Source organism: Lagopus muta, chromosome W (assembly GCF_023343835.1).
Source record: "Lagopus muta isolate bLagMut1 chromosome W, bLagMut1 primary, whole genome shotgun sequence".
NCBI lineage: Eukaryota > Metazoa > Chordata > Aves > Galliformes > Phasianidae > Lagopus > Lagopus muta.
The window spans coordinates 3,137,065-3,150,269 of NC_064471.1; the positions used below are offsets into that span (position 1 = coordinate 3,137,065).

Here is a 13,205-nt window from a genome sequence, read left to right on the forward strand (position 1 = left end):
AAAAGACAGAAAACTTCCATTTGAACAAACACATATGTTGCACTTAGTTTTTCCTGAAATAATCTTGTATTTGCCCCATTAATTTTTCTTCAAAGGAGAAAAACTTATTCTATTATAAAAGTACTCTAATGTTCTATAGCTTATTCCATTGCATGCATTCAAACCTTAAAGGAAATTAGGAAAGTCATACTGCTAGGATTTCTTACACAACAAAGGACAAGAGAAAGGGGTTTGTGTTTACACTGTAAACCATAATTCAGGAAGTTCCTTGTTTAAGTAGGCTAATTCTTCCTATAGAAGAAGAAAACTCAATAGGAAATAGGAGCAACTCAGGCAGATTTAATACTGTTCCTAGATTATGATACCAAACTGTAAAAACATTAAATGAAATAAGTTCTAAGCTCTAATTGTCTACCATCAAAAAATACAGCCTATATAAATGTTACTTACTGCAGTCACCAATTTGATGGCACATAACTGTAGTTCACTAACATTTTCTACAAAGAAAGGTGTTATTCCCATAGATGATACCTATGAGTGGAAAAAAACTATTCTAAGTATATTTGACAGGCAAACTGATATTCATTCAATTTTACAAGCAGGTTATTCATTAAACGGATAAGTTATTCAACAACACGTTACTTCATATTATTTGCAAATTGAATACAATCAGGTTAAACTTTTCTTACATGTACAATAAAAACCACTAAAGATTTGAACATGAAATTTTATCTTCCTGTTCTCTTCTGCAGGAAAAAAAACATACTACACTACAGACTAGTCAGTCTACTGTTAGCTATTAAAAAGTTTGTACTGATTTCATATTTTATGTCATTGACATAATTATACCTTACAGTCTCTTTGGAAAAAGAAAAAGAAAAAGAAAAAGAAAAAGAAAAAGAAAAAGAAAAAGAAAAACTACAATGTTCTCAGACAGGAATTCTTCTGATAGAAATTACCTGAAGAATAGTTGTATCGGTTAGAAGCTGTATCTCTAGCAACTCTGACAAACTGCTGACAATGTCACAAACTTTGTTATACAACATCACTATAACTCTTTGTTTGTGGGTGGAACACTTAGCACGTTTTGCTTTTGAACTCAAAACACCACCTAGAAAATAAAAAATATTTTCATTAATTTTTTCAATGTTTCAGTTGTATCACATACTACTAGCAAGATTGTTTTCTCAAAAAATGTCACACAAATAATTCTACACACAGCTTTTACAGGGAAAAAAAAGTATTTAGTAGTATCAGCTCAAAAGCAAGAATTTCATGACATTAATTTTTCATAATTCTTCTGAAACCTAAATCCAAGATTTTTTAAACAGTTCTTGAAGTTGGACACTCACATCTGAAGATATCACAGAATCATAGGGGTTGGAAGGGACCTCAAGAGATCATCAAGTCCAACTCCCCTGCTAAAGCAGGTACCCTACAATAGGTCGCACAGGTAGGCATCCAGAAGGGTCTGGAATATCTCCATAGGAGGAGACTCCACAACCTCTCTGGGCAACCTGTTCCACTGCTCCGTCAACCTTACTGTACAGAAGTTCTTCTGCATGTTAGTATGGAACTTCCTATGTTCAAGTTTTAGGCCATTACTCCTTGTCTTATTGCTATACAGCACCAAGAAGTCTGGCCTCATCCATTTGCATCCCACTTCCCTTTAGATATTTATATACATTTATCAGATCCCTGATGTATGTACATAATCACAAAACACTAAATGCAAAATAATTTTCACCACTATAAGTCATTATAGAAACAGATTATGAGTATCAAATGGCTTATTTATACATATAATAGCTGTACACAGAAGACAAATTTCAGACAAACTTCTAAATACTTTGCTCTAAATGATTATATTGACACTACAGTTATTTCAGTATACCTAAACATTAATATGACTAAGTTATTCAGAAGACACATTTAATTCATTGTTATCTTACTCTACATTTCATCATTCTCAATATAACAAAAAGCATTAATTCAGATACTGTATTTGATACGAAAGAATTATCAGTATAAAAGTTACATATAAAAATCTTCAGGGAAGTCATATCACTTGCATCATCATACGATATATTAAAATAATAGTTTTAAAAGGCGAAACAATAGAACATAATATTTTTTTATAAATCTCCTATAATACTAACCACCATGAGGATCCACTCTATATACAGGGTCATACTGAGGATAGAGAGTGTTCTGCAAATGAAATTTTGTGTACTGAATAACTCTTTCAATTACATCCTCAATATATACAGCTTTAGGCATGTTTGGTGATGTCATAATATTGATAGCAGTAAGACAAGCATCAGCAGATTTTGTCACTCTCTCCATAATAAGATCTCTCCATAATCTCTCTTCATCTTCAGTGTCATTGTTCTGTAACAGGCAAGAAAAACGGGACAGTGTAAACAAAAAGTCAAATTCTTATCCTAACCAAGTACAATATAATGATGACATTTTAGTATACTTGCATACAAGCACATTCCTTTATGATACAAAAATAGTTTTATTGATTTACTAATGTTTGTTTTACTAGCAACATGTTTGCAGTATGTCTCCCTAAGCTGCAAGTCTTTTATTTCTCACTATATTGTTCTGGTAAAACACAAAGAAGCTTTCTATATATCATTGGGAAGCACTATGAAAGAAAACTGCTACATTGAGGTTCAACAAGACCAAGTGCCGGGTCCTGCACTTTGGCCACAACAACCCCAGGCAAAGCTACAGGCTTGGGGCAGAGTGGCTGGAAGACTGTGTAGAGGAAATGGATATGGGGGTATTGATTGATGCTCAGAGGAACATGAGTCAGCAGTGTGCCCAGGTGGCCAGGAAGGCCAATCACAGAATCACAGAATCACAGAATCACAGAATCGTAGGGGTTGGAAGGGACCTCCAGAGATCATCGAGTCCAACCCCCCTGCCAAAGCAGGTTCCCTACCGTAGGTTGCACAGGTAGGCATCCAGGCAGGTCTTGAACATCTCCAGAGAAGGAGACTCCACCACCTCCCTGGGCAGCCTGTTCCAGTGCTCCGTCACCCTCACTGTAAAGAAGTTCTTGCGCACATTTGTGCGGAACTTCCTATGCTGCAGTTTCCGGCCGTTTCCCCTTGTCCTGTCTCCACTCACCACTGAAAAGAGTCTGGCCTTGCCATTCTGCCCCCTACACCTTAGATATTTATAGACCTGGATCAGGTCCCCTCTCAGTCTTCTTTTCTCAAGGCTGAACAGACCCAGTTCACTCCGCCTTTCTTCATAGGGGAGATGCTCCAGGCCCTTCACCATCCTTGTGGCCCTCTGCTGGACTCTTTCCAAGAGATCCCTGTCTTTTTTGTACTGGGGAGCCCAGAACTGGACGCAGTACTCCAGATGAGGCCTTACCAGGGCAGAGTAGAGGGGGAGGATCACCTCCCTTGACCTGCTTTTATATTGTGATTATAACATCTTGGTTATACAAGTACTATGTTTAGTGTTGGGGCCCCTCACTTCATGAGGCTCTGGAGCGTGTCCATAGAAGGGCAACAGAACTGGTGAGGGGTCTGGAGCACAGGCCTTATGAGGAATGGCTGAAGGAGCTGGGATTGTTCAGTCTGGAGAAGAGGAGGCTCAGAGGAGACCTCATTGCTCTCTGTAACTACCTGAAGGGAGGCTGTAATGAGCTGGGGGTCAGCCTCTTCTCTCATGTAACTTGTGATAGGACTAGAGGGAATGGCCTCAAGTTGCACCAGGGGAGATACAGGTTGAATGTTAGGAAATACTACTTTTTTTAAAGAGTGGTCAGGTGCTGGAATAGGCTGCCCAGGGAGGTGTTCAAGGAACATTTAGATGTTGTACTGAGGGATATGGTTAAGTGAGAACTATTGATGATAGGTGGATGGTTGGACTGAATGATCTTGTAGGTCTTTTCCAACCTTGGTTATTTTATGATTCTGTGATTCTCTACTTAAAACTGATGTACCTTAAGAAAAACTGAACTCATTCATCTAGTGTTTTACTTAGTTGCCTATGCACACAATTTGCTGCTTGGACCAGTCTAACTTTCAACACTAGAGGGAATTCTCACACAATAAGATTGTTACAAGTCACATGAAATTCATGAGAATAAGACCTTCTCCACAGCTGACTCATCTACTATCAATGGGTTAAAACTGTCTTATAAAATACATCCATTTATTTTTAGCGTGAGGTACAGAATTTCTATTCTTGTATGTTTGAACAAGTTATAAAAACAAACTGGAGTAATTACAAACACCCAGCATTACTGAAATAGTTTTTAACATTACCAATAGCAAAACCAGGGAGAATTTCCAATAATGTTTCCAGTACAAGATATAGCCATACTCAATGACTACAAAGAAAAAGAATCTTTCCTGCCTGTATGACAGCACAGTTTAACGCTGTTGGTTTTCCTTGTAAAAATAAGGAGTTGGTGAAACACTAATGTCTAACTGTACCAACTTTTTTCCTTTAGGGTGAGACAATCTGAAAGTATTGCAGCATATTACAAATACATTTGTCACGGTTTTATGATTTTTGTTATCGGTATTCCACATCATAACATCATGTAGTGCACTGGGAGTTAATGCTCCAGTTCTGTGGACTGTCAATATTTCCAGAGTACATTTCACAGAAGAGAAAGACATCTCCCAGAAGACAACTTCACTGTTCTGTTTTCCATTCAAAAGAAAAGATAGAACTGCTCATGAGTCACAAGATTGCCCCTTTTTTACTGCTCATCTCTGTGCTGTTTGCTCCCTAGCTGTCTCACCTTCAACATTAGAGTAAGGCACTCGTTTTTGGACACACTCTCTCAATTTATTTGATTTACTAGCTTCAATTCCAATTATATTGTGTTATCTTACATTCCATTATTATATTTAGTCGATTAGTTTTCTCCCTTAGCTCACTGCTGCAGTTTTGTTTTTAGGCCCATCCTTTTCCCTACCCTATCTCAGGGCATAGGTCTGTGGGCTCCCCCATCCCATTTAGTCACGGAACTGGGCTGGAACTGTTGACAATGGTAAATATATTTAAAAATTAAAATAATAATAAAAATAATAATTAGTAGACACCTGAAAATCCCTGTAAATCTTTTGCATGGAATAACTAAGTCATATGTTCCTTGCACAAAGGAGGCTTAAAAAACCCCACGAACAAGTAGTTTTAAATCCTAATTTTTTGCTCATGAATTTTGTGAATAAAAACTATCTGCAAGTGCGTTTTGCCTTTTAATAATATCCTGACATGGAGACAGGATTATCTTCACTGCACTGTAAAATACCATAAGATTACTGCTTAGTATCTGGGTGTCCAGCCTTATAGCTTGACTAAGCTGCATCGAGCGAAGAATTGCCTTTGACCACATATAAAACATATAATATTTTATATGTACTAACCCTATCACAACTATAAAGCCAGGCTTAAACAAGAATGCTTTGGAATTAAAAATAATTTTGAAATATACCTTCATTCTAACATATTGAAATATATACATTTTTTCCTTGTACTTTACTATTATCTGCTTTAGTTTTTATAAGAAAACATAAAGTGGCCACTAAATACACAATTCAGTAAATGCTCAAATTCTTAGAAAAAATGAATAAATGTAGTTATAATGTGCATCCTCTGTAAATTTGCCTTTAGCATGGTTGGATTAGCAAGCTGACGTGCTTGTTTAGGCAATTATTACTTGCATGTTGCCCCCAAGTCAGAATAGCAGAAACACTAATCACAGAATCACAGAATCACCCGGGTTGGAAGGGACCCCAAGGATCATGTAGTTCCAACCCCCCTGCCTAGCAGGGCCACCAAACATACACATTCAGATCAGGTTGCCCAGGACCCCGTCCAACCTGGCCTTAAACACGTCCAAGGACGGGGCATCCACAACCTCCCTGGGCAGCCCGTTCCAGGGCCTAACCACTCTCCTAGTAAAGAACTTCCCCCTAACATCCAACCTAAATCTTCCCTCCTTCAACTTAAAACCATTTCCCCTAGTCCTGCTGTTGTCAGCCCTTTTGAAGAGTTTACTCCCCTCCTGGGTGTAGGTTCCCTTCAGGTATTGATAGGCTGCAATGAGGTCACCCCGCAGCCTTCTCTTCTCCAGGCTGAACAAGCCCAACTCCCTCAGCCTGTCCTCATAGGGGAGGTGCTCCAGCCCCCTGATCATCTTAGTCGCCCTCCTCTGGACCCTTTCCAAAATCTCAATGTCTTTCTTGTACTGAGCAAATACATATCACCCAAGCATATTAAAAACATGTTGTAAATTATTTTATACTTTTTGTGAGCTTTTTGAAACATTGAAAATTACCAAATTTGTCAGCACTGCACAAGCATTCCTGATATTTCCTCCACAGAAATTTAACTTATTATTTCACAAAATAATGTAAGCCCAAGTTTAATAGTTAAATAAGAAAACTTATGTCTGCTTAATAACAAAAACATGACTCTTCACAAGCATGCTGTATGAGAACTGCTGAGTCACAGCCTGAACCTCTGATTAATCACCTGAGGCAAGCCAGAATCAGCCAGAGGAGCACAGGTGAAGGCAATTCACCTGTGCTGCTGGAAGGGGTGGAACCTGGCTCCACCCCTCCTAGACCTATTTAAGAGCTGGCTACCAGCAGGGAAGAATCTTGTCTGGAGATTTACTCTGCTGGAGTTTTGTGAGTGAGCCCAGAAGGAGATAAGCCTTCTATTTATTCTTGTTATTATAATTTGCTTTGCCTTACTCTCTTGTTTGTTTTGTGGTTATAATGTCCTAATATTCTTTGATTATGCACATGGGGTAATCACTGTTGTGCGAAGTGGCACAAGTGCATGTAATGTGAAATACACATGGGTTTTATTAAACTGAGTGTATGTAGCAGGCGCAAGAAGTAGAGTCAGCACTGCGCTCTTTTCTCCATGGTGTTCTGTTGTCACCTATGTAGCTCATGCTTGAGCTGTGCAAAATGAACTCATGAAAAATAGCACAAAAAAATAGTATAGTAATGTTAAGAGTTTATGATCTTGCAGGGTCCCATTACAAGCTGTAAAGGGCTACATGCAGCTCACAGGCTGTGGGTTGGATATGCCTGACTTATTGGAAGGCTTCTTCACCATAATGATGTGAACTATATTTAGTATGTTTTAAGAAAAACCTGAAACTTCTTTAGCTAAGGATTGCTTCTCTTTTAACTGAAGCTTTATCTCTGAATTGCAATAGTGGAACAATTTCATCAGGTAATCTTGAGTTTTAGTACAGAAACCTAAAAGAAAAAATCACTTCAAAACACTGGCAGAAAGCCTCAATCATTGTAACAGAGCAGGAAAACCTGCATCTTCATTTCACACATTTTCATATTGCTTAAGACATTAGTAACTGTAAAGCAAAGCTTAATTTTTAGGCATTCCTGTGTGGAGTGAGGAGTTGGACTTGATGATTCTTGTGGGTCCCTTCAAACATGAGACATTCTATGATTTAAAATGTATTATCAGTACTCGGAGGAGGAATACACTCTCTACATGAAAGCCGTGCTTTCTTCCCCTGTGTGAAGGAAGTTTTATGGACAAGCAGGAAAGATAATTCCACTGGTGCAAGTAATCAGTTATTGTGACTATTTCAGGATGAAACTATTATATTTAAAATTAAGTCAAGAAACAACTCAATTGCTCCCATTTGTTAGCAGTAGTATAGTAAAGCACGTAGTGCTGAAAGAATAAAATTTAATTTTATTTTAAATCTGAACTTGATCATCTGTTAATCATACATGTATAAAATCAAATTCCTTTTGCACATGCCTAGTATTTATAATTACCACCAAATGTGACTCAGGTGAAGAAAGTCTTATGCTGGAAAATGGCATGAAATGATGTAACTTGAAACTCACATGGTTAAGTAATGTAGAAAGCTTTGATCCATCTTGGATATTCTTCTCCAAAATATTCAGGACCTTTACTGTTTTATCTGTTGAGAGCTAAGACAAGAAAAACACATCAGGCAACTATAGGAACTTAGTTTTTCAAACTGCTGAAAAAATGTCCATGGACAAAGGACAGACCATGTTATGTAATTCTAGTATTAAACTTAATTTGTAAGGTGTATGGGAACTGCTGAGTCACGGCCTGAACCTCTGTTTGATCACCTGAGGTGAGCCATGAGTCAGCCAGAGGAGCACAGGTGAAGGCAATTTACCTGTGCTGCTGGAAGGGGGGGGAGCCTGGCTGCACCTCTCCTAGACCTATTTAAGAGCTGGCTAGCAGTGGGGAAGGATCTCTTCTGGAGATTAGCCCTGCTGGAGTTTGTGAGTGAGCCCAGGATAGGGGTAAGCTTTCTATCTATTCTGTTTGGTTATCGTAGTCTGCTTTGCCTAACTCTTGTTTATTTTGTGATTATAGCAACCTAATATTCATTGATTATACATAAGCACTTTTGAGATAAGGATAAGATATTGACTTACTAGTTCCTGGAACAGTATGACTGAGAATGCTGATAATATAATTAGACTAGTGAAATATGTTTTAAGATTGCAATCAAACTGCATTTTCAACCAGTAAAATGCATGCTAAAAGTTTTGAAACTGCATATCTAGAAATAATTTTCTATAGAGTCTTGATTCTGGAAACTGAAGTTTACCAAATACAAGTATGAATCACTAATTCTAGATGACAATATGGAGCTTTATTAAAAGAAAATCTAAACCTCATAGCTGAGCAGAAATAAAATTCCTTGGTATTTCAGTGCTAATACAGAGAAAATGTATTCTTAATAATTTCATTAACTTTGGAAAAAGTAGCATGTTGAAAAGTAACTCAAATTTGCTTAATGATGTTTTACAGAATTACAATTAAATAATCTGTAGAGCATGTTGAACTGTGGAAGAACCAACTTCGCTCACCCAGGTAATAATGGTGTTCACCTTTAGAAACAACACATTTCTGACATAATGTGTACATGTATGCACATATGTATAAAAATTATGAAATAAAATTTAAGTGTGGAAACTATCAGGAAAGCAAAATGTTGAAAGCATCCTACAAATGAAGGTAGGAGAGACTGAAGAAGAGACCAGGATAAATAACTAAATCTTGAGTTAAAGAAAAACCAGAATGACTTCTGTAATGTCATTTCACGGAGACTTCATAAACAGAGTAGAGTAGTTAGGAACAGGCACAGTGTAACATGAGAGCACCTAAAGCAAAGAGTTCCAGGAAAACAAGACTATAGGAACCATCAGGTCACAGCCTGAACCAGTGATTAAACACCTGGTGAAAGGATGTAACCAACCCTGGAAATATAGGTACAAGCAATTTACCTGTGCAACCAGAAGGGGTGGAGCCCAGCCCCACCCCTCTCGAATTTCTAATTTGCTGCAGAGACTTGCTTCTGAGCAGGTAAGTCTGTGCAGGCAAGGAATTGGAGTAAGAAAAGGCCAACCAAAAAGCTCTTTTTAAGGCTTTTTCAGGACTTTTTTTGAGGCTAACATCAGCACTGTGCTTGAGCTGGCAGCTTGTGGGCGGGCTCCTGAGTCACCAGGGGTGGAGCTGGCACATTAGTGGCATGGTTTAAACACCCACCCATGCCTTCATACCGGATAATAAACCTAAAATAGCTCCTGGGAGGGGGGGGAAGCTAGTTTCCCCCCACGAGTTACATCAGGTGAGGAAACCATTGTTTCTGTTCATTGGGAAAGGGGAGGTCCCTCCTTGCTCAGGAGACTGGGTTTCCTTGACAGTCTGAGACCACAGGCTGAAACATGGTCTCCACTAGACAGCGGGCTCACTCCAAGAAGACTTGCAACCCAGACTGAAACCTTAGTAAGAAATGTTGCTGTTCAGGCTTCTGGCTGCAGGGAGTGCCTGAGCCTACTTCTGCCTGGGGAGAGTGGCAGGGACTTAACCTGTGCAAGGTGTGAGCAGGTGGATGAGCTTCTCAGCCTGGTGGTGGAGCTCAAGGATGAGGTGCAGAGACTTAGGACCATCAGGGAGTGTGATTGGGATATCAACTGGTGGAGTGACTCACTGGCTTACCTAAGGGAGGGGCTCCAGGAAAAAAAAACCCAGACAGGTGGTGGACCCTGCCCTACCCTGTCACAGTCAGACAGACCTTGCTGATGAGGAAGGTTGGAAGAGAGTCCTGACTTGGTGTCACAGGAGACACCCCCACCTGCCTCGACAACTCCCTCTAAGTAACAGGTTCCAGATGCTGGAAGTTGAAGAGGAAGTGACTGGAGAGGTGATGCAGGATCAGCCTAGGAGAGAGCCCAGGGTGAGGCGGTCACCCCCACACCTTGAGACTGCCTCTGATAGTAGAGAAAGAAGGGTGGTTGTGGTGGGTGACTCCCTTCTCAGAGGAATGGAGGGCTCCATATGCAGACCTGACCTGGGCTGTTGGGAAGCGTGCTGCCTTCTTGGGGCTTGGGTCAGGGACATAACCAGGCAACTCCCAAAGCTGGTTAGGCCAACTGACTGTTTTCTGCTACTCGTAGTTCACGTGGGCAGTGATGAAATCACTCAGACAAGCCTACACACAATGAAAAAAGATTTCGGGAGTTTAGGGCGTTTAGTCCATGGAGCGGGAGCTCAAGTGATCTGCTCTATACCTTCAGGGCCAATGAGGGACTCTGAGTGGGATAGAAAAGCACAAGCGATGAATAATTAATTGGCTTGGAGGCTGGTGTCAAGCCAGGAACTTTGGGTTCTTTGATCATGGGGCAGTTTATTCAGCCCCTGGCCTGCCGTCTGCCTGTGGAACCCATGTATCTTGAAGGTGGCTGTCATGGTTCTATGTGTGGTGTTTTTTTTTTTTTTTTTTTTTTTTTTTTTTTTTTTTACGGTTTCAGTATTCCACATCAAAACATCATGTAGTGTACGGGGTATTAAAGTGTCACTGCCCCAATCCCCGGTACCTATCCCTGTACATTACAGAAGTCACAGGATCTGACCCTTCCGGGTGGGGGGGGTGCTCTCTTGCTGCCTGGCAGTGGGTGCTGGAGGGTGCTTTCCTAGTCGTTCCAAGCTTTTCAGGTTTGAATCGGTCCCGGGAACTCTCTCTCTCTCATCTTGTCTGATTTATTCATCTCAGTTTCAATTAAATTGTATATATTGTGTTATCTTGTATTCCAATATTGAAGTAAAATAAGTTTTCCTCCATAGATTGTTGCCGCTGCTTTTTTTCCTCCCTTCCTTCCCATTTTTGTGGGACTAGGGTGGGGGGGAGGGCAGAGGCCTGTCGCCCCTGTCACAGACATAGATTGATCTAGTCAACTCCGTGACAGGGGCAGTGAATACTGGCGCAGGAACTAGCGGGGTTTATGGAAAGAGCTTTAAACTAGGTATGAAGGGGGAAGGGAACAAAACAGGCCTCTCAAGAGATGAGCCTAGGGGAAAGATGCTCCAGAAGGAGATGAGGCAGATGACTCATCTGAAATGTGTCTGTACCAATGTCAATACCAGCATGAGCAACAAGCAGGAAGAGTTGGAAATGATTGTGAGTCAGGCTAATTATGACCTTGTTGCTATTTCTGAAACATGGTGGGGCCACTCCCATGACTGGAGTGCTGAGATAGATGGCTACAAGCTCTTCAGAAGGGATAGACAAGGAAAGAAGGGTGGTGGTGTGGCCCTTTATATTAAAGACTGCTTTGAGGTAGAAGAGCTTGGGGTTGGGAATGACAGAGTGAAGTGTCTATGGGTAAGGACTAGGGGGAAGGCCTGTAGGGGCGGTGTCTTGTTGGGGGTCTGTTATAGACCTCATAATCAGGACAAAGAGTTGGATGAGGCATTCTATGAGCAGCTCGCAGAAGTCACGCGATCGCCAGCACTTGTTCTGATGGGAGACTTCAACTTCCCTGATATATGTTGGAAATACAGTGCAGAGGAAGCAGTCTAGGAGGTTTCTAGACTGTGTGGAAGATGGCTTCCTTACGCAACTGGTAGGAGAGCCTACCAGAGCTCTGTGAACAGAGAAGGACTGGTGGGAGAAGTGAAGGTTGGGGACCGTCTTGGGCAGAGTGACCATAGAATTGTAGAATTCTCCATTCTTGGGGATGTCAAAAGAGTGGCCAGCAGAACTACCTTCTTGAACTTCCAGAGGACAGACTTTGACCTGTTCAGGGAGCTTGTAGTGTGGGTCCCTTGGGAGTCGCTTCTCAAGGGTAAAGGGGCCCAGGAAGCCTGGATGCTCCTCAAGGCTGATATCTTAAAGGCACAAGAACAGGCTGTCCCTAAGTGCCGTAAGGCAAGCTGTAGAGGAAGATGACCGGTGTGGATGAGCCAGGAATTACTGTTGAGACTCAAGGAGAAAAAGAGTCTACATCCTCTGGAAGAAGGGACAGGCTGCTTGGGGAGATTACAAAGAAGTAGCTAAGGTATGCAGGGAGGAAGTTAGGAAGGTGAAAGCCCAACTTGAGCTCAGGTTGGCCTCTGCAGTAAAAGACAATAAAAAATCCTTTTATAAATATATCAACGGCAAAAGAAGAACCAATGATAATTCTCGTCATCTACTTGATGCAGCAGGGAATGTGGTCACTGAAGACAAGGAGAGGGCTGAGGTCCTCAATGCCTTCTTTACATTTGCTTTTAACAGCCAGATCAGTTATCCTCTGGGCTTTTTATGCCCCGATCTGGATGTCTGGGACACTGCACCGAACATGCCCCCAGCAATTTTGGTGGAGACAGTCAGAAAGCTCCTCCTCCGTCTGGACTGTCACAAGTCCATGGGACCGGATGGGCTGCACCCTCGGGTGCTGAGGGAGCTGGCGGGGGTGATTGCTGAGCCCCTCTCTGCCATCTATCAACGCTCCTGGTTAACTGGTGAGGTCCCAGGGGATTGGAGGCTTGCTGATGGTGACTCCCATCTTCAAGAAGGGCCATAAGGAGGATCCGGGGAACTATAGGCCTGTTAGCCTGACCTCAGTACCAGGGAAGGTTATGGAGCAAATCATCTTGGATGAGATTGCACAGCATGTACGCAGTGTCCAGGGGATCAGGCCCAGCCAGCACGGGTTCGTGAAAGGCAGGTCGTGCTTGACCAACCTCATCTCCTTCTATGACTGGGTGACCAGACTGGTAGATGAGGGAAAGGCAGTTGATGTAGTCTTCCTAGATTTCAGCAAAGCCTTTGACATGGTCCCTCACAGGCTTCTTCTGGGGAAACTGGCTGCCCGTGATCTGAACAGATATACACTTCTTTGGGTAAGGAACTGGCTACA

The 13,205-nt window shown here is 41.3% G+C and overlaps 2 protein-coding genes across 9 annotated transcripts in view; one reads left to right on the forward strand and one right to left on the reverse strand.

The window, feature by feature from the left end:
- LOC125686405 (uncharacterized) overlaps positions 1-13,205 on the forward strand; it is a 354,680-nt gene that overhangs the window by 94,682 nt on the left and 246,793 nt on the right. The gene's annotated exons all lie outside the window — the stretch shown is intronic.
- Positions 1-13,205, reverse strand: part of LOC125686395 (nipped-B-like protein) — a 254,045-nt gene that overhangs the window by 32,055 nt on the left and 208,785 nt on the right. For 5 of the 6 annotated variants that reach the window (XM_048930314.1, XM_048930317.1, XM_048930318.1 and 2 more), the window contains 4 exons: positions 7,884-7,970; positions 2,160-2,391; positions 960-1,111; positions 451-531 (listed from right to left, as the gene is read on the reverse strand). In XM_048930314.1, the coding sequence (XP_048786271.1) occupies positions 451-531; positions 960-1,111; positions 2,160-2,391; positions 7,884-7,970 (552 nt within the window). The remainder of the gene's footprint in view (positions 1-450; positions 532-959; positions 1,112-2,159; positions 2,392-7,883; positions 7,971-13,205) is intronic. The other variant, XM_048930315.1, reaches the window with a different exon arrangement.